A 19,355-nucleotide genomic window follows, 5' to 3' on the forward strand; every position below is an offset into this window, starting at 1 on the left:
GAAGTAGGGGGCAGGGGAAGTAGGGGGCAGGGGAAGTAGGGGGCAGGGGAAGTAGGGAAAGTAAGGGGCAGGGGAAGTAGGGGCCAGGGGAAGTAGGGGGCAGGGGAAGTAGGGGGCAGGGGAAGTAGGGGGCAGGGGAAGTAGGGGGCAGGGGAAGTAGGGGAAGTAGGGGGCAGGGGAGGGGAATCAGCAGTAGCAGCAGCTGTCGCAGCGGCAGTAGCAGATCCGTGGGCTATCCTCACCACCTGTAAAACTGCTCGTATGTGTCTCCATTCAAATACACACACCCTTTTCCCTCCCCCTCCCACACCCCCTCACATAAAGGCCACCACCACCACGCCAAAACTCACTTTTCCCCCCTACCTGTACGGCAAACCACCCAGCAATCCCCTCCCCCTCCCCATAGACACACACCCGCGCCTCCAAGCCCTAACCTCCATACCCCATATACACACACGCTCCCCCCCCCACACACACATACACACACACCCGCACCACCCGCACCTCGCCGCCTCCACCAGCCGGTATAAGGCCCACAAGTCACTCGGACCCGGCTTCAGTCCCACACGCGCAAGTGTCGCCATCACACTGCCGGCCAAACGAGCCCTATGGCCCGGGGGGGCCGGCTGCCATCGCCACGAGGACGCGGACGAACCGGCGGCAGCTCCGCCCCCGCCGCCGCCTCTTTGGGCGCGGTATCCCGGGGTGCCGGAGGCACCGGCGGCGGATGACGAAGACGAGGTGGGGCTCCGCCAGCGGGGGCTCGTCGACCCGGCGCCGCTGCCGCTGCCGCTGCCGCGGCTACGGCCACCGCCGCCCCCGCCGCCGGCGGCGGTGCTGTCCACGGATGTGGCAATGTGCCGCAGTAGCAGGCGCATCAGCCTGAGGGAGCCCTGCTGTACTCGGGAGGAAGGGTCGGTGACGTCAGCACCGCCGTCAGCGTCCGCTGACTTGGTAGCGGCGGCGGCGGCGGCACCGCCGGCCGCTGGTGTAGTCCGCCCGGACGGCGACGGTGGCGGCGGCGGTTTCGTCGCCGCCGCTGTCTCTGCCGTCACCGTGGACACACCCGCCTTCCCCTCAACGATGCTGCTGTTGCTATTGCCCACCACCACCTCCGGCTGCTGCTCCGCTTCTTCACCCTTTCTCCCCTTCCCTTGCGGCTCTCCCCTCCCCTGTACCCCAAGACCCAGTTGGGCCCTCCGCAACCTCATGGTTGCCACAGAAAGAGTCGCCAGCCGACTTAGCGCCACCGCCGCCGTACTCGGGGACATGTCGTGCAGGTGCCGACTGACGACGGAACGAACCTGGAGCAACGTCTTGGCGGCCAGCACCAACTGCAATATACGGTCGCTGCGGGACTTGCTGCCGCCGATCCCCCCCCCGGCAGAACCCGACGAGGAGGACATACCGCTGCCGCTGCGCTGCCGACGCGCTCGTCCCGTGCCGCCGGCGCCGCCGCCGCCGCTGCCGCCAGGTCCCCTCTGCTGTATCCTGGCCCAATCCAGGAAGTCCAGTCTTAAGGGTGGCAGCTGCTGCGGGGCCCCGGGGACAGCTCCGGCTCCGGAATCAGCACCCGGCGGCGGTGTCCGTAGCGGGAGCCTCCCCAGCTGTCCCGGCTGGTCCGCCGGGTCTGGTGGACTCGCGCTGTTGTCGGGGTCCGTGCCATTGCCGCCCGGGTGCTGGTCCTGGTGCTGGTCCTGGTCGCTAACCCCCGGGGATATACTGGCGGGTGGGGGACCAGCAGGGGCGGCACCGGCGCCGTCATCGCCGCCACTGCTGCTGTTGGTATGGGAAAGAAGGGATTGCGGGTCAGGCTGGCTGATGTTGCTACTGCTACTGCTGCTGTTAGTACAGCTGAAGTCCAGTTGCTGCTGTGGCGGATGTTGCTGCGGCTGCTGCTGTGGCGGATGTGGCGAGGGGGGTATTGCAGCCGTTGCGCCGGGGCTGCCGTTGATCGAGGTCGGTGAGGGGCCCGAAGCTGCGGCCGCCGAATCGGGTGTGCTGACAGAATCTAGAGATGGGCCCAGGGGAAGTGAGGTAGAGGGCCCGCTGCTGCTGCTACTGCTGCTGTTGCTGGTGCCCTCCATGCTACTGCCGTCGCCCTCGCCGCTGCTGCCGGGGGACCCCGCGGCGTCGCGGGGTGTACGAGCAGCCGCCGGGGAGGAGCTTGGGTCACCAGCTGCTGTGGTTAAAGGCCCTGGTGCTTTTGCTGCTCCTGAGTCTCCGGTAGTGCAGTTGTTGCTGCCAGAGCCGGGCTGCCGTGGAGGGTTCGGATTTTGGGGTGGGGGATGGTGCTGGTATTGATGATTGGTGTCGGCAGAGCACGGTCCATTGCACCCGCACCCGTCCTCCTGAGGACCTGGCTGGCGTTCATGTGCCCAAACAATGCTGAGTTGCCTCGTAGGTGTGTTCATGTGCTCCGGCTGCTGAGAGGTGCGTGAGCCGGAAAATTGCAAGGTAAGCTCGGAGACCGGGCGCTTGCGGCCAGCTCGCAGGGCGCTGCATGGCTGCGAGGTAGATGCAGCTATGTAAGCACTTAGAGGTACTAGGACCCCACCATGAGGTATAGCGGCCGGGCAGGCGCGAGCCGGCGCGCCGGATAACATGCGGATAAGTTTGGGCGCCCCAGTAAGGATAGGCTTTCTTGGTGAACAATATACAATTTTTTGCAAAATGGAACTGCGCCGCTGAACTAATTAGTGCAGATTGCCTCAAGGGCATTTGCCTGCGCAGATCCAGAACGAACCGTCAGCACCCATCCGGAGCACACGGCCTGGACAAGCTGGATGACCGCACAACGCAACAGGAGAAATACTTATATACAAAAGAAAGGTAAGAAAGTAAGTATTTGCAGGGAGCATTCGCTTAAGGAAACGCAGCCTGCGTACGTTTTGCTTGAAACTGACGTGAATAACAGTCCACAAGCGCAGGCGCTTCCTTTTTGTAAGGGTAATACATCATCAATACGCAATGTAAAGATAATATCCCAGAAATGGGACAACTTGACCACGAGACTTTGTTCGAGCTCTTTGCGAGATAGCAGATATCCATGATGAGTTCCAAATTCCACTGATGAAGGAAGATATATTTCCGACGAGGGATGTCCAAATTGGTGGGCGGGGGGAAGGTTTTCAAAATATCGGCTGTGAACACAGGTGCGCCTCCGGAACGTGCCGGTCCCTATCACCCATTGGTTACCATGGTATGCAGCAAATGGGGTGGGGGGAACCGGAACACAGCCCCCTTAAACAGCCAAAACTGTTGTGGCGAGTACTTGTCTGGAAAACGGGTGAACGACACTGCCTGAAACGCTATGAAATGGATTGTAGCCTACATCTAGGGCTGTTGTACGACGCTTGTACCCTACCGTATGACAAAAAACACTACAGCCCATCATGGTCCCCAAGCCCATTTGGGCCCACAGCACAATCACCATCATCTATGATGCCAAGGACAAAATACGGATGTGATCACCGCCGCACAGTGCCGGGCCCGGGGAAGCGCTGGGGGTTCTTTCCCGCCCTCAAGGGGAGCTCGTCATGGCGATGATGATGGTGGTACACGCGAAAAACATCACACCGAAGCGAGCTCAGAATAGTCACCAGCGACGTGTGTTCAGATAATAATCCGTTGTGAAAATGTAAAAACTTCGTAGCTGCTGGAAATTTCACGTGGATGTAGATGTTGACTGGCAGGAGCAGCCGCAGCAGCGGTAGGTGTCGCTCAATGTGTACGTGTATGTATGTGCATGTGTGCCTATCTGTCTGTATGTCTTGGCCAGTGACGGCGGCGTCTAGCGGGACCTTCCTGCCAGCCGTGGCCGTCGGTCGCTTAGCCGTCCACAAGCTCCCGAGAGAACAACAGGCAAACACCGTTGTACAGGACAGACGGACGGACAGGTAGACGGGAAGCTAGAAGACCAGACAGACAGACAGACAGGTAGGCAGACAGATAGTACGCCTTCTCCAATCTTTCTGCGGACGGGTGGGGCCCTGAGCGCAGGAACTGAGCCAGTTACTCCTGGGAGAACACATATACACACACACACACACACGCACCCAGGGCGGTAGGGAGCGGCGGGTCTGGCTCGCGGCAAAGGGCCGGGATGCGGCTGGGTGGGCAGTGAGGGGCCACTCAGCCACTTGCTTACCTTCGTTGGCTAGAGTAACTCTGCCCAAATTCTGCGTGCGGTAAGGGCGCTAAGGCTATGAGCCTATCATACCAACTTCTTTGAGCTCTCTGAGAGCTTGGCTGCGGGCAGTAGAACTAGGGAGCAAAGCCTCGGACCTCATACCTTGGAGGGACCATTGCGGCCGCCACCACACTCGCCGCTTAGGTCATTGAAGCTCTCGGCTGCTTAGGAGGCGACAGAACCCCCTCACGCCCCTCTCCCGTCCGCTGGGGCTGGGCAGCAGTCTCTGGCCAGTGTCAGGCCCGGTCAGATACTAGTAACGATCACACAATGGCACACGTACACGCACACACACGCACACACACGCACACACACGCACACACACGCGCACACGCACACACACACACTCACACGCACACACACGCGCACACGCACACACACACACACACACACACACACGCGCACACACGCGCACACACACACACACACACACACACACACACACACACACACACAGAGCACAACACACGTTTCCAACACAAGGCGGTCTTAGCAGCAGAGCGCACGGCTAGCGAGACTTCCACTGGCTGGTTTCAGACCGTTTCAGAATCAAACATAGTGTGCTGTGTTCGTACGATGGAACTTAATCATTCGACGGCGCGCGTTGCATCCATCGTTTTATTGGGGACAAAGATGCACAACCGAGAAACCGAGAATGGAATGAAATTTATGATCTAGCATCTAGGTGTAATGATATATCCGTACATTTACGCACGAATGACGCAAATCTTGATCTACAAATTTGCTTGCAGCGGTTTCGTCCCGCTTTGTCTTAGAGGTGTCACGTGAATATACACAAGCCAGTGATCCTGTTGCGTTACCGAACTCGCCTCAACATGCACGAAGGCTGCCGCAAAATGCTTGCTGCAGCGCAGTATTGGTCTTTATATTTTGCCAGGCTTATGATTTTGCAAGTTAGACACTGAGCAATTTACTAGGAGTGCGCATTCCTAATGAGCACTGAATTTAACGTTCTGTAGAGGGCACGTGTATTGACGACAAAATGCCAGAAGAAACGATCTTAGATCAAGCAGTGCCTTTATGTTCGCAAGTACAGCAGCTTCGCAAACATGTACAACAAATCCCTTGGCGCTCGAAGTCCTCCTCCTGAGCCAGACGGACCACCCGTACATAAGCCCCTCTCGAAATGATTGGCCGGGACACCTGGTGGCCGGCGCCGAAACAAGTCCTTAAAGTCTGAACGTGCTACAGCGGTGACGAGGTCTTTATGGGGCTCACAAGTAACTGATTACTGGCCTATCGGTAGTAGTAGGAAGTCGTAGGTGAGGGCTGTTACATCTGCGGTGCTATACATAAAGCGCTATTCAAGTGTATAATCTAGTCCCAACTGAGATTTAAGCCTTCCATATCTTACAATACGTACGAAATTGTCTTAGACTTATAATATGGTGTCTATTGCCGCGCGGCCACCGCTTGCCGCGGCCGGCAGCGGCACCGGCAGCCTTCCAGCCCGTGTTACAGGGCATACTCGACAAAATCAAAGCCATAATGCCCTCAACGCGCCAGCTGTTGTGGCTCGGGCGCCTGCTCAGTCAAGCGCGCGCTCGACCACGCGAACTTCGGCGGCTCCCGGAGCCCCTGTCATGACTGCAACCGAGCGCGTACGCAAGTCAATTGATCGTAGCCATGAGCGGCGTTCTATGGAGCAGCGAAGTCACGAGCAGGTGAGCTTTTCGTTGGAGGGCTTTCTGGTAGTTTGTGGCCCTGAGCACGTCAGCACGTTGGAGGTCTTGGCAGGGACTGCGCGCGTTTGTTGGGATTTAAAATTCTTCCTTTTTTATTTAACTTTACAATGGCACCGCAAATCTTTCTTGAACTGTTATCTTCGTTCGTCATGTTGGAGGTTGACGCCGTGTCTCTTCGCGGGAGTGGCACAGGCATCGCTTTGAATCAAATCACGGGATACATCTCCTTCAAATCCATACCCGCAGCACGCTCTAATTTTCCGTATAACATGCCTCCGGTCCCAACCTACGATTGCCTGTTTTGCAACATTTCGCGCTGCAAACTCCTCGCGCTTACCTCTCCTGCCGAAATCATGCACTTACGATCCACAAATGCCCAGCTTGCTATCACATCTGAAACTGCTGCACCTTGCTTTTCACTCCTTGTCGTTGTACTGCCAGCCTCAGACGGAGCCTCTGGAGCAGGTCGCCGAGGATCCCCTAGAGCGCCTCTCCGCTGACTTGACAGCCCTCTCCCTCCAACACGCTGCAGCTATGGCAGCCGCGGCAGCCGTCAGCACCGCACCTCCCTCTTCCGATGCTAATCCTGCCGCTGCATCCGCTGCCGAACCGGCGATTTCCGTCACGGCTCCCGCTGCCATCACCTCTCGCGGCAACAGGCACCAGCAAATCAACAACAGTGGCAGTAACCGCGTCACCGTGACGGTTCACACTGCCGCGCCCCCGTCGGCGCCGGCCTCCGCTGTCGGCAGCGGCAGCAGCGCTGCCCTGAGCAAAAGGGCCTCTGCCACGGGTGCTGCTACTGCGACAGGGACGATGGCTACTGCTGCTGCGGCGTCCTCCGCCGAGAGCCGACGGTTCGAGATGGGACTGGGAGATACAGGTGAGGTTTGAGAGAATTGTTTAAAATCAAACACACACACACGTACACCACCCCCCTCGCCATTCTCAGTGTCCCCCTCTCCAGTCCTCTCTCATCACCTCATTATTCTCCCCGATCCCCTTTCCCCCCATACCCGCAGGTCTCCCTGCACAGCTGCTGGCGCTCCGAGACCCCGCCTGCCCCGTGTCCCTGCCCCCCCCGGGGGGTCTACCCGCCTCCTGCTTGCCCCTGGACAACTGGAAGCTGGACAAGCTGGTGCTGGCCCTCTCCGCCAACAAGGCCACGTGGCGGCGCTCGTTGCTGCTGTTCGAGTGGCTCAAGGCCGCAGGCCACCAGCTAGATGACCGCCTGTGCACCACGGTATGTATGTATGTATGTATGTATATTTAACTATTTAAGGCATGGTTTTTCTTTTGCGTCTTTGTGTGAGTTGCTGGCGCGTCTACATTGTGTTGTAATTGTCGTTGTGGTAATTGTGTAATTTGTTCCATTATTCCTTATTCAGCTCTCAATATTACTGACCCATCACCATTCCCACAACCACCACAACCTCCCCATGGCAGCTCATCCGCGTCTGCTCCGACCACGGCGACGCCGTCAGCGCCCTGGCGGTGTACGACTGGATGACGGGCTCCACCGCTGCCGGCGGTGCCGGGCTCGAAGCCACCGCGTACACCTACACCGCCGCCATGCGCGCCGCGCTGGCGGGTGGCCTGACGGACCGCGCCATGTCCATCTGGAACGAGGCCTGGCGCCGCCATACCGCCGGCCGCCTCCAAATGGACTGCCGCCTGTGCATCACTTATTTAGAGCTGTGCACACGTCTGGGCCTTACGGACCAGGCGCTGGCGATGTACGGCGCCATGCGGGCGGCGCCGCCGGGCAGCCGCATGGCCCCGACGGTGCACGCGTACACTGCCGCGATGCGCGCCGCCACCGAGGGCGGCCGGTGGTACCGGGCCCTAGACATCTGGGCAGATATGCGGGCTTCGGGTGAGTGGGATGGGAGGAGGGCAGTCCCGGGAGGGTAGAGGTTTGGCGGTTGGTGGTTGGAGATCAGTTTGGTTGGGGTTTCAATACACACAAGCACACACCTGCCCATTGATACCACAACATTTGGGTTTCCGCTCTTTTCTCCCCGGACTTCCTAACACACATACATAGATACATTCACACGTTATGATACACATACGGACGTACATGCAGGTTGCGAGCCGACTGGTCATGCCTTCTCTGCGGCGATATCGGCGTGTGCTCCCGCCGGGGACTGGAGTCGCGCCGTCGCGCTGTTTGACGAGATGACAGGTCCCGCCGGCATCAGGCCCGATGTCGTATCCTGTACGGCACTTATTACGGCGTTAGCGTCGGGCGGCGAAGCGGACCGCGCCGAGGCAGTTGTGGCTTGGATGTTGGCAAACGGTGTACGACCGAATGCCCGGACGTACACTGCTCTGATGGCGGCGTTGGGGAATGCGAAGCGGTGGTCGCGGGCAGTGGAGGTCCTGGGGCGGATGCAGACCCCGGAATGGGGGGGAGTACAACCCAACGCGTACACCTACTCGGCCCTCCTGAAGGTGTGTGTGTGTATGTATGTGTGTTCCGTATGGGAGTGCGCGTGTACGCTCTTCTGTACGACTCTCGCTGTGTATGAATGCGTGTATGCTTGTATGTGTGTGTACGTATGTATGTTTGTTAGTTTGTGTGAACATGTGACACGGCTTTTGGGAGGTGACTGTCTCGGCAATTTTGCTATATCAGTACTTTCTGGTAACGGGCGTTTCTGGTAAATCTGATCGGGCCCCTCTTACCCCAATGTAAACAGAGTCTCGGCGAGCACGGTCAATGGCAGCTGGCGGAGGCCGTGTTTAGCTCCATTGAGCGCCAGGTGCTGGGCCCCGCCGCCGCGGCGCCGCCAGCCGCCGCCGCGCTCTCCCTCGCAGCGGCACTGGCGTCCTCGCCCGCGGCATCCGTACCCACATCGGCTGCGGGGGCCGCGGGGGCACCGCAGCTCATCAGTCCACTGACGGCCCTGCTGGCACAGGCTGCCGTGACGGCATCCGTCGAGGCCGCGGCATCCTCAACATCATCTTCCGCCGTAGCCGTAGCTGCTGCCGGCGGCGGCATGTACGACAACCCTGCCTCGTACGCTGCTCCTCAGAGAACCTGGACTCGTCCGTCGCAGCTGCACGGCCTTTCCCTGGACCTGACGTCGCTAGCGGCCGGCGGCACCGCCGCTGCCGCTGCAGAGGCAGACGCCGCCAGTTCAGCGGAGCCGTCCCGTCGCAGCTTTAGCTTGTTCAGCCACCCGCCGGCGGCGGCGTCAGCGGCAGCATCCACGGCGCCGTCCTCACCCCTATCCGCTTCTAGCTTCTGTGTAACTGATGATGTGCCTTTGAGTAGCGGTAGCGCTAGTCGGAGCGGTTTGTCGTCCTCCCTGTTGTACGGCAGCGGAATGGAGACTAACACGGCGATGGCGGCGGCGGCGGCAGGGGCTGGTATCCTTCAGGCGATTTCCTCGACGGAGGTGGCCCATCCCTGGAGGTCTGCCTTGGACAGCGCCTCCGCCGGGACCCTCGCCAGCCAGCTGACGGCGGCCGCCGCCGCCGCCGCCGCCGCCGCTTCCGACGTATCTGCCTTTAGCAATCACGTCGCAATAGGGCACATGGCCGGAGCTCCAGGTAGCGGCGTGCCGTCGGCACCGGTGGCGGCAGCCGCGGCGGCGGCTTCGTTCCCTCTGGGTTTTGCTGCTAACGCCGTCGACATGTCGGCGCCGTCGACAGCACCTTCACCCGCGACTATGCTGGCGGGTCCCCCTGCCCCGTCAACTGCCGTTAACCACCACAACCACCATCACACCCATATACCCGGTTCCTCCCACTCTTCCCCTCACCATCACGGCTTGCTGAACGAAGTTGTTTGCGGCGCCTTGATGTTGGCGTACGAGCGGGCTGGCAAGTGGCAGGAGGCGGTGGGGGTGCTGCTGCGGGCCATGAACCTGGGTATCACTCCCAACACCGTGATGTACAACACCGCGATTTCAGCGGCGGGCAAGGCAGGCCAGCTGGAGGTGAGAGAGGCGCTGTGGGATCCCCCGGAGGACAGTTTGGCGGGGTGTCATGTTTGTGCAGCGGTGTATGTATGTGTATATATGTGTGGTGTATGTGTGGGTGTGTGTGGGTGTGGTGCGGGGGGGGGTGCTCTCGCACATTCCATGTCGCCCGACCAGGCTCTCCTTACCCTCCTCTCGCCCTCCCCCCTCAGATTGCCGAGAAGCTCTACAGCAAGGTACGACAGCCCGACACGGTCACTCACGAGACGATGATTGCGGCGTACGGCATGGCGGGTCTTCCAGATCGTGCCGAGGCGGTGTTCTCGGCCCTGACAGCCGCCGGCCTGCGGCCCCGGGACTTCGCCTTCTGCGGCCTCATTGCCGCCCACAGTCTCGCGGGGGACTGGGAGGGCGCCATGAGGGTCCGTACGCGCATGCGGCGCGCGGGTGTGCAGCCGTCAGCTGATGTCTACAACGCGCTGTTGGCCGCGTGCGAGCGGGCTGGTCAGCCGGATAAGGCCCTGGAACTCCTTGGCGCGATGCGACGGGATGGGGTGGAGCCAAACGCACTGACAGGTCAGTTGCTGTCGCTCGTAGGCCGGCAGGGCGTGAGGAGTGTGGAGGGCCAGCAAGTGGCGGCGGCGGCGCTGTCGGCGGCGGTGGCGGCGTACGGCACTTTGTTGATGCAAACGGGTCTGTTTTAGACGCGGGGGGCGGGGGGGCAAGGGGAAGTTGGTGGGCTGGTGAGCTCCACGATTGCGTAAGAGGCCCTATGTAGTGAAAGTGAATATGAACGTATGGACATACTGATGGATGGAATGAAACTGAGCTTGGGTGGGTAAATGGGTGGGTTTGGGGCTATAGGAATTAGGTTTGGTAAAACAGCCCTTTGATTTTCCTTTTTTAGATTGCGAGGCCTCTCATTCCAAAATCTTTGATGTGTGAGGTGGAGGAGCTGGAGAGACAGATGGCCAACAACACACGAGCGGAATGAAAGGAATGAAAAGGAGAGACGACAAAAAGCTTTTTTTGGTCTAGGGGGCCGGGCGGTCCGTAAACACAAAAAGCCGGGACAGCGAGAGTGAGAGAAGAGAAACGTTTTTGTTGATCTGTGTGGTGTGGTGAGGGTGAGTCGTATGTGTGACGGTGGTACAGCCCAATATACCCCTCCTCCTGCAGCAAGACCTGTTGTTGCTGCTGGGCGCGTGTTGGTGTGGAAGCAAACATCTGTAGGCCTGTCTGAATGTTGTGGTTTTTGGACAGTGATCTGAGGAGGGTGTGAGAGAAGTCCCCGAGTGTGAGAACGAGATCTCGCGATTGTGAAGGGCTTGAGTGCATTTCCTGGAGCTTCAATCCGTCGTGGAGAGAGGTGTGGTTGTCACAGTGGGCTCCAGACTAGTGAAAGAGAGAGCCAGTGGAGAGGTGCTATACATACGACATCACGTAATGGCTAGGACATGCTGTACATGTTGTACTCCACAAGAGGAAGCATCAGCACAGAGGTGTGGCACAAAGGGTGATGGGGAGGCGTGACTTGAAGGTTCTCCTTTGGGGAAATTTGCGCATGTTTGGGATCGTGGACTTCTTTTCGAGCGACGGGACTCTTTACGTGGTATGTTTGAGTGTGGCGAACTTTCGGGGAATGTTAAGATTGCTGCTGCCCATGTAGATGGAAAAAGTGCGTGCAGGATTAGTGGACGAGATACCCGGAAAGAGCGTACAAAGATGGTTACAAACTTTATAACAGTTCTCTTGCTATTCGTGCATGCGTAAAATTTCGGTCACTCATTTGGAGAAGGCACGCACGGTTCTTCGGAATAGGTGAAGGAGGAGGAGAAGGAGGACTGTTTTCTTTGAAGTTGGTGGTCGGCGGCGGGCACGGGGCTCCAAAGAAGGGTGGCTCCAACGGTACGCAATGGGAATCAAGCTGCTGATGTTGGTGCATCTTTCACTGGTAACTATTTCAAATGAGGGCTTTTTGGAGCGGGAATACGCTGTCATCCTGTTTCAGGCGGTGTGAGGACTGGGGTCACCTCCTACAGGCTAGACGTCATCACCACACGGTCTTGCACACTCGCCGTCTGCCAGTAGTTCCGAGTGAAGGTGTGCGGATGCAGAAAACCAGCCGCCTGCCGGTACCGCTCTGTTTCCGCTTAGGTGGGGCGGGGCCTATCTACCGGGCCGCTGCTCTTTCGGTGCCCAATCGGACCGACCAACCTACCAAAACACACGCGCACAAATCCTCATCCTCAGCACGCACATGCACATGCGCGTAGACGTGTGCCTTTACGCAACATGCATCTAAAATGTTTGAAGGGGTTATAGACTTGTCTGGACGACTCTCTCTGTGTGTGCGAAAAAGAAGTAGTTTCTTAGGGGGCAGGTTCGCTTCGCTGCGCGCCCATCTATTGCTGGCGGCGGTGGATGGGAAGCACGTGAGAACAAGGGCGACAATGCCCTCCCGGGATGGACTCCATACTTTGGTCGGTTTGGTTTGCATCATCGATTGTTATAGGAGATTGTCGAACTTTGGATTATATGTATCTTTTCTCTGTTAATGTTAATATCTTTGTCCTGTCGGGGACAGCATGGGAGTCGAGAGTTGTTTAAAACATGTTCGATCTTACAGGGTGTGCGATTGCATTTGAATTTTTGCCTGAGAAGTTAGCAGGCTGTGATGCTCGAAAGGGCGACAGGCTTACGCGTGTCATTTTTTTTGTATTTACAGCAGTATTGCGGGTGTGGTGCATTGTGAACGGGTATGTAGCTGTCATGAGTGCGCGGCAAAAGAGCGCTTGTATGTGGTGATACTGTTCGGTTTGTGTTTCCCCGTATCTTGGGGTTGCGGATTGCGCATGCTTGGTAGGGAACACTAGAAAATGGTTCCGGAGCCGGAGATACGGAAGGCTCTACTCCTTGCGTGGAGAGTTCTTTAAAGCCCTGAAGAACGATCATCTCAAACAAGGCGCGAGGATTGAAACTGAGTGGCTTCGCCGACAACACTGGCTGCTCTGCTGAGATGATGGTGCAGCCATTTATGATGGTGATGCTGATGATGAGACGACGAGTAATCATAGTCGCAGTAAAGTGCATTCTTTTTGATGTGGTATTTTGTTTGTCTGGCGCCCAGTTGTAAGACGGTTCAAACAGGGAGAAACGCGTCGAGGAGTTATCTGTTCAAACTTTACGAAAGATCGTTGACTGGCTGTAGCTTGTGACGGCATTCATTCCTGTCCTCGGTCGGCATGATGAGACATCGATAGCGCCGGAGGGAAGCTATGACGGTTCAATAATGGAAGCCTCTGCAGTCTAGTAGGCTTTCGTGGCCGTGGGAAAGCAAGAACATCAGCTTGCGATTTGCTTTTCAATGTTTCATGACGAACAACCTTGTATATGGATACAATGTCACACCAGGATTTGTAACTTAAAAGCAAGCATCCATCGCGTCACGAATACTCGCACAGTCAACTCGTACAACACGCTCGTGAAGCACATCTGCCGAGAATGCGCGTGATAAAATGTGTTGCATCAGCCATCTCCTCTCACGCGCATCATTGACATATTTTATATGTACACCGCAGGCCCTGGATAATGGAACTGCAATACTTCAGGTAGCAATTTGCTTCCTAACGGCCTCCACTTTTTTCAAAAAAATGGATTTTGTTACCGGGCAATACTGGTGAGATCAAAGTGCTACGATTTAACGTAGGAGGCCAAGGCTAGAAGCCGGGGCTCGGGGGAGTTGCGGCGCCTCGAGAGGCTTGTTGGGAGGGGAGCTGATCAGTACAGACAGGCTTGAGGGGACAGTTAAGACCGTTTTCGGTTAATGTTTTCGTTTATTGCGCGATTACCCAGATGGTGAAGGGAAGGAAGCTCGGGCCGCCAGGGAGCAATAACACACGTAACCTGCACATGCACGACAGGGCCGTCAGGAAGGCAATGTACCATGGGGAATGCCGATATCACAACATACATCACCTAATCATTACAGGTTCAGTAATTGTGACCACTTTGGCCCTATGGACGGCAGTCTACTGTACATAGTAAACTACCATGAAATTGAAAAGCGACCAAACCAAGATTTAGTTTGGCTATCTCTATGATAGCCAAATCGTTTATGCATATCGTTTGATCAGGCAAACGTCCTATAAGCTTACAAACCATGCAGGCCCTCACCTTTTCAGCTGTAACTGGCAAGGCTGCCCTTGAGCTGCAGCGACCGCTACCTGTCCCTGGACCGGGAGAAGCGATAATTAGGGTCCTAAGAGCCGGAATTTGCTCAACGGTGGGTCCGATAGCTGTCCGACTCATCACTTTCTATGAATTGCGCCGTGCCCGTCTCGCTTTAGCTGTTACGTGTGAAGCTCTTAGTTTCTGATTCGTTACGCTACTATTGTTTCAGCGCAAGGCGTGAGCATAGGCTGATCATAATCAGCGACGCTGCGACGGTTGGTACCGATAGTTGACGATTAACTACCTTATACCTTTATCACCTTTACTTTTACAGGATCTCGAGATCTGTCGGGGATACGTTCCTGGATACTGCGGTGTACTCGGCCACGAATTTGTCGGAGTCGTGGTGGCCTTCGGCCCCGACATTGAGCAACCCAGGCCCAGCATCAGCACCAACCCGGCAGAGGAGCTCAGCTCTAGCAATAGCAAGGGCAACGGCATCACGGAGCGTCTGGCAGTTGGTACGCGGGTGGTTGGCGAGATTAACTGCAACGACTTGCATTTCACGTGCGGGGATGCCGTGTACCAGCGCAACCACGCGCCCGGCAGGTAAGGCCCCCATCGGGTGGGAACCACATGTGTGCCTTGACCGTTGACCGCCTCCTCTGAGAGCTCGATTCCCCCCTGGCCTTTCCGTCGCGAAACGCTACAACTACCTGCCCTACCATCTCGTCACAACATTACAGCGTGTAGGATATCGTTACCGCATCCACCGCTCCTTAACAGCACTTGGCCCCGCACCTGTCTTACACCTCTCCTTGGCCCCGCCCTCTTCCTTTCCCCTTCCCCCACTCCAACGTCTCATCCAAACGCCAGGTCAGTCCTGGGCATCATCAACCGCGACGGCGCCCTGGCGGAGTACCTCACGCTGCCGGCCGCCAACCTGCATCCCGTACCCCCCCAGCTGGCGGAGGCGGAGGCGGTGTTCGCGGAGCCCCTCGCGGCCGCGTGTCGCATTCTGGAGCAGGGCCTACCCGCGAGGCCCCAGTCCGACAGGGTGGCGGTCATTGGTGGGTGGCGGAGGGGGGTGGGAAGGGGCCGGTGGGGGGGTCGAGGGTTAGGGAAGAAGATGAACGGACCGAGGAGGCAAAAAAACACACACAAACGGACAAGCATACGAATATGTACAAACATACAAGCATACAAACACATAAACATACACAAGACACGTATTCTTTGGGCGTGTTTCATTCTGTGTCTCTATCCCCCGCGCTACCCTACCCCTAACCCTACCCTAGGTGACGGCAAGCTGGGGCTGTTGGTGGGGCAGGTGCTGGTGCGGCATGTGGCGGCGGCGGGGGGCCCCCGGGTGACTCTGATTGGGCGACATGCCGCCAAGATGGCGCTGGTGCAGGGCGATGCGGAGCGGGTAACGGGGTTGGCGGAGGAGGCGAGGAGGAGGAGGAGGAGGCTCTAGCAGAGGCCAGGGGACTATGGGGGTTCTCTTGCGGTGGCAGTAATGGGCAGCAGGTTGTAAAATGCATGGGCAGCAGCTGGCGACTCAGGGTACTTATATGGCAGATAGGGATACGGCGACATCCGGAGGCGGGGGCGGTGATGGCAAACGCGGTGGTCCTCAGGGCTGCTATCGCGTCCCACTCTGCACCCACATATGCACGTGAGCCTGAGACCCTCAGGACCCGCGACAAATACACAGCATCATCGCCACCACCACCACCACTGCCACCACCTACCTCGAGACACCAAATGGTGCCTGGCGTGTCTCTCCCCCCTCGTTCGGCCTCTCACCCGGACAGCTGGTTTCGGAGGGCGACGGCACGGCGCTGGCAGAGCGTCTGGCAGGGCAGTTCGACCTGGTTGTTGAAGCTTCAGGTAGGTACGGACGGCAGTTTTGTACGGCAGGTCACGCGCGTGCGACCTGGAAACGCGTTCTGGAGCCTTACACGACGCTTGTGTTCGCCCACTTTCGCCGTTTTCATTGATCTTTTCCTCCTTAATCCCTAACCTGCGGTGGATGATTGTTTCCTTTTGTTGCTCCGTCGTCGTCGCCGTCGTCGTCGTCCTGTCCGCTGTCCCCTTGCTTCCCCCTTTGCCCACCATTCTCCGTTCTGCTTCTATGCCCTCTTCCGCTGCTCTCCTCTACCTATCTGTCTGTCTGTCCGTCTGTCTGTTTCTCCCTTTTGCGCGATTATTTTCTCGCTGCATGTCCTCAGGTTCCGCAGGGGGTATCCGAACCGCACTGGCGCTGTGTCGGCCCATGGGCACCGTTCTGCTCAAGTCCACTGTGAGTACAAACGAGCAGCGACAGGAACCACAGCTGCAACAGCAGCAGCGGGAGGACGACGAGGAACAGCTGCATAATGGTGGGTGCCGTGGCGACAAGAGCGGTGCGAGTCCTGGCCCCCGGGCTCCTGGCTGGGCGGAGCTGGCCAACGACATCGTGGTGAATGAGAAGGTCCTGGTGGGAAGCAGGTGGGAGGGGGTGGTGGTGGGGGTGCCGCTGAGCTGCTTTTAGGATGCGGCTGTTGGCTGGCGCTGTTTTGCTTTTGCCATGGCACAATTGATGATGTACTGTTGTTGCTGCTGCGCCGCTGTATGTGTTGCTGCTGATGATATTGGTGTGCTACATGCACCTGCTACCCTATATGCTGCTGCTCTTGACCTTGTTGCTGGAGCTGCTACTACTCGGTAATTGCGCTGTTGCTACAGGAATTTGAACAAAAGCGAGTTAGCTAAAGCATATACTGCTCGTGGTTTTGCTGCAATCTCTGTTGCTAATTCTTCCAACAACCGCAACTGTTGTTGTGTTCCGATTGGCGGTGCTGACAGGTGCGGTCCCTTCGACAAGGCGCTGGAGCTTATGGCGTCGGACGCGGGTGTACGGCAGTTGTTGAGATCCATGATCAGCGCGGAGCTGCCCCTGGAGCGTGGGGAAGAGGCGCTGGAGCTGGCTCGTACAAAGGGTGTCCTGAAGGTGCAGTTGGTGATGCCGCAAAAGTGACTGAACAGACGAGGCCCAGGCCAGGACAGTAGCCAGTGGTTTTGGACGTGTTTTCTGTTATGCTACGGGCTAGGTGGCTGGCTAGTGGTTGGGTAACAGACTAGGTGGCTGTGAATGGCTGAGGGAGGAGGTCACTTGGTCAGAGTCACTTGGCGGACTCCGATGCGCGCGATTCCGCAGGTTGCGCCCAAGCGTCTCGCTAGCCTGTGCGTCTGTCCATATGTCTTAGTTCATATATGCACACTCCATAGCGTTAGTGGTGGTGTGGCGTGCGTCACAAATGTCTGACGTGGTCTCACTCAATTGTCCTTCAAGTACACACGTGATGTGACGTGTTGATGTGTGCATGCAGCTTGTACATGTGGACCCGTGCGCACAGCCTTTTTATTACTATAATCCTCTCCTTTGGCTCTTTATATCGTGTGGCTGCCAGGGCTGCTTAACGAGCGACTCGGATAGGGCATATGATGCCTTGATGCGCCAGCGCTGCCGGCGATGTCCGTCTTGCATTTGTGAAACGTCCCCCAGTATGCAGATATATGTTACGTGATGTGGGTGCGTTTGGAGAATATCTCAGGATGTTAACAATTGCAAACGTAGCTCTGCGTGAAGGGCATATATCAGTTGGATTTGATCCGGATCTCAGTTAATTTCGGATACTTTTCATGGGATTGGGGGGCAGAGTCCGTTGACATATGCAACTCCCAACCAAATCGGGCAGAGATTCCTTATGTTATGACCAGAGGAGATATGTCCTGGTATATGCCTTGCAATCTAGGTAGGGATCTCGCTTTTTGCTGAGGTTTGCTTAAAATGCGGAAGGGATGAAAGAAATGTACAGGGATACAGTTATGGCTCTGACGCAACAGGGTCGGCTCTCGTTGCTGCGAGGCCCGCTCGCGGGCGATTCAGCCTTGCAGGGTCAATATACTAAAGCCTTGCGTTCCGTTCGCGATCATGCAAACGTGACACCGCGATACCCTCCATAATCGCTTTCACCACGCACGGCAACGTTCTGCAGCAAAGCATCCAGCAAATTAAACGACAACAGAATCGCATCCCTACATCGCCAGACTGGCGCGCCGACAGCTATTCACTCCTCTGACGCGAAAAAGCGCCCCAGTCAAACTACCTACGGCGTGCAGAGCTTCAACCCAAAGCATACTGCCCACCAGTAGCAAAGGCCGCAACGTTTCACAGGCCATGAACAACATTGCAGACTGAAAAGGCGCGTGACTCACACCAGCCTCACGTGTCCTCCGTACGCCGCGCTGACCTAAGCACTAGGTGAGCTTGAGCTGCCGGCCCACGCGCTGTCATGCATGTCAGCCCCTAACATTTGACAGCTCAGCGCCACCTTTCGCGTAAGGGAGCCGTTGGCATCGTGCAGTGCACATAAAATCCACGCAATGGCCGCGGAATGCGCACCTCCACAGCGTAGCAACGTCAAGTCACCAGCTAAATGCTCACATTTTCCCCCGTGTATACAGTCGGTAAAGGTAGATATCTAAACTGACCTGTGAGATATATTCCGTTTAAATGTTGCAAGTGTCCTGTCACTGCAGCCAAGGGGGGAGGACAGGGCCGTGCTTGCCTCAACCCCTTCCTCGCCCACCCGCTCGGCCGCGACCCCCCTCGCCTCGACCACGGCCCCCCTCGCCTCTGCCACGCCCTCCGCCTCCAGCTCCTTCACCTCGCCCGCCAACTGCCCAGCCACGTCCACCCTTGCCGCGGCCGCCACCCGCCGGGCGTTTTTCGTCGCGCTTCAAGTTCTCCTCTTGAACCTTGCCAATAACCTCCTCTGGAACGCTGATGTACTTAATCGTGTTGCCCCTAATGTAAGCCTCCGGCATCTTGAAGAAACGCTGTCCATCTTTCGATGTGCAGATCACCTCTGACAAGTGCAAGTTCATCCATGTATCGCACTGCTGTAGATAGCCGTTGTATGTCTCGCCGTTCTTCAGCTCTACTAGGACGGCATGACGTTGTGCTGTCTTCAGCAGCGATAGTGGAAGCATCTGAACGGCGCCAAAAGAACGGCTGCAAAGATACGGATGGAGCTGATAATGTTGATGCTACACAACTTTGTAATTAAGGTTAGAAGACTAAGAACTCGGGTTGCGATGCAGGCAGTGTAATACTCTGATTGCAGGACCCCGTATCTGCTGCCCTGGCCTAGTTGCGTATAGGACATATACCACACTTGCGATTGAATGAGCTAAACCACTGTTGCAACCAGTAATAACAGTGCCGTACGTGGATTCAACTTTGGCAAAGCTGTTCTACCAAACGCCTTTTTGCTGCTTATACTTTGACAAGCATTGCGTTCC

At 57.2% G+C, this 19,355-nt stretch overlaps 4 protein-coding genes across 4 annotated transcripts in view; 2 read left to right on the forward strand and 2 right to left on the reverse strand.

Annotated features, from left to right (window-relative positions):
• Positions 1–2,606, reverse strand: part of VOLCADRAFT_87585 (uncharacterized protein) — a gene marked incomplete at both ends in the record, with an annotated part of 10,349 nt that extends 7,743 nt beyond the window's left edge. Inside the window, 2 exons of the mRNA XM_002947411.1 lie at positions 505–1,722; positions 2,344–2,606. Coding sequence (XP_002947457.1) covers positions 505–1,722; positions 2,344–2,606 — 1,481 coding nt within the window. The remainder of the gene's footprint in view (positions 1–504; positions 1,723–2,343) is intronic.
• A 2,992-nt stretch (positions 2,607–5,598) lies between these two features.
• On the forward strand, positions 5,599–10,534 carry VOLCADRAFT_57174 (uncharacterized protein; the record flags this gene model as incomplete). Its single annotated transcript, XM_002947272.1, has 8 exons — positions 5,599–5,877; positions 6,340–6,691; positions 6,921–7,141; positions 7,345–7,774; positions 7,988–8,355; positions 8,604–9,177; positions 9,271–9,848; positions 10,043–10,534. 8 exons carry the CDS (start codon positions 5,599–5,601, stop codon positions 10,532–10,534), a joined length of 3,294 nt encoding a protein of 1,097 aa, XP_002947318.1.
• A 156-nt stretch (positions 10,535–10,690) lies between these two features.
• VOLCADRAFT_103412 (uncharacterized protein) lies at positions 10,691–17,025 on the forward strand (the record flags this gene model as incomplete). The annotated part of the gene is made up of 7 exons (XM_002947273.1): positions 10,691–11,844; positions 14,338–14,612; positions 14,880–15,073; positions 15,302–15,432; positions 15,821–15,896; positions 16,238–16,496; positions 16,854–17,025. Exons 1-7 carry the CDS (start codon positions 11,746–11,748, stop codon positions 17,023–17,025), a joined length of 1,206 nt encoding a protein of 401 aa, XP_002947319.1. The 5' UTR covers positions 10,691–11,745.
• Positions 17,026–18,620: 1,595 nt separating this feature from the next.
• VOLCADRAFT_79613 (uncharacterized protein) lies at positions 18,621–19,043 on the reverse strand (the record flags this gene model as incomplete). Its single annotated transcript, XM_002947412.1, has 1 exon — positions 18,621–19,043. One exon carries the CDS (start codon positions 19,041–19,043, stop codon positions 18,621–18,623), a length of 423 nt encoding a protein of 140 aa, XP_002947458.1.
• Positions 19,044–19,355: the final 312 nt, after the last annotated feature.

The sequence above is a fragment of the Volvox carteri genome (assembly GCF_000143455.1).
Source record: "Volvox carteri f. nagariensis unplaced genomic scaffold VOLCAscaffold_6, whole genome shotgun sequence".
NCBI lineage: Eukaryota > Viridiplantae > Chlorophyta > Chlorophyceae > Chlamydomonadales > Volvocaceae > Volvox > Volvox carteri.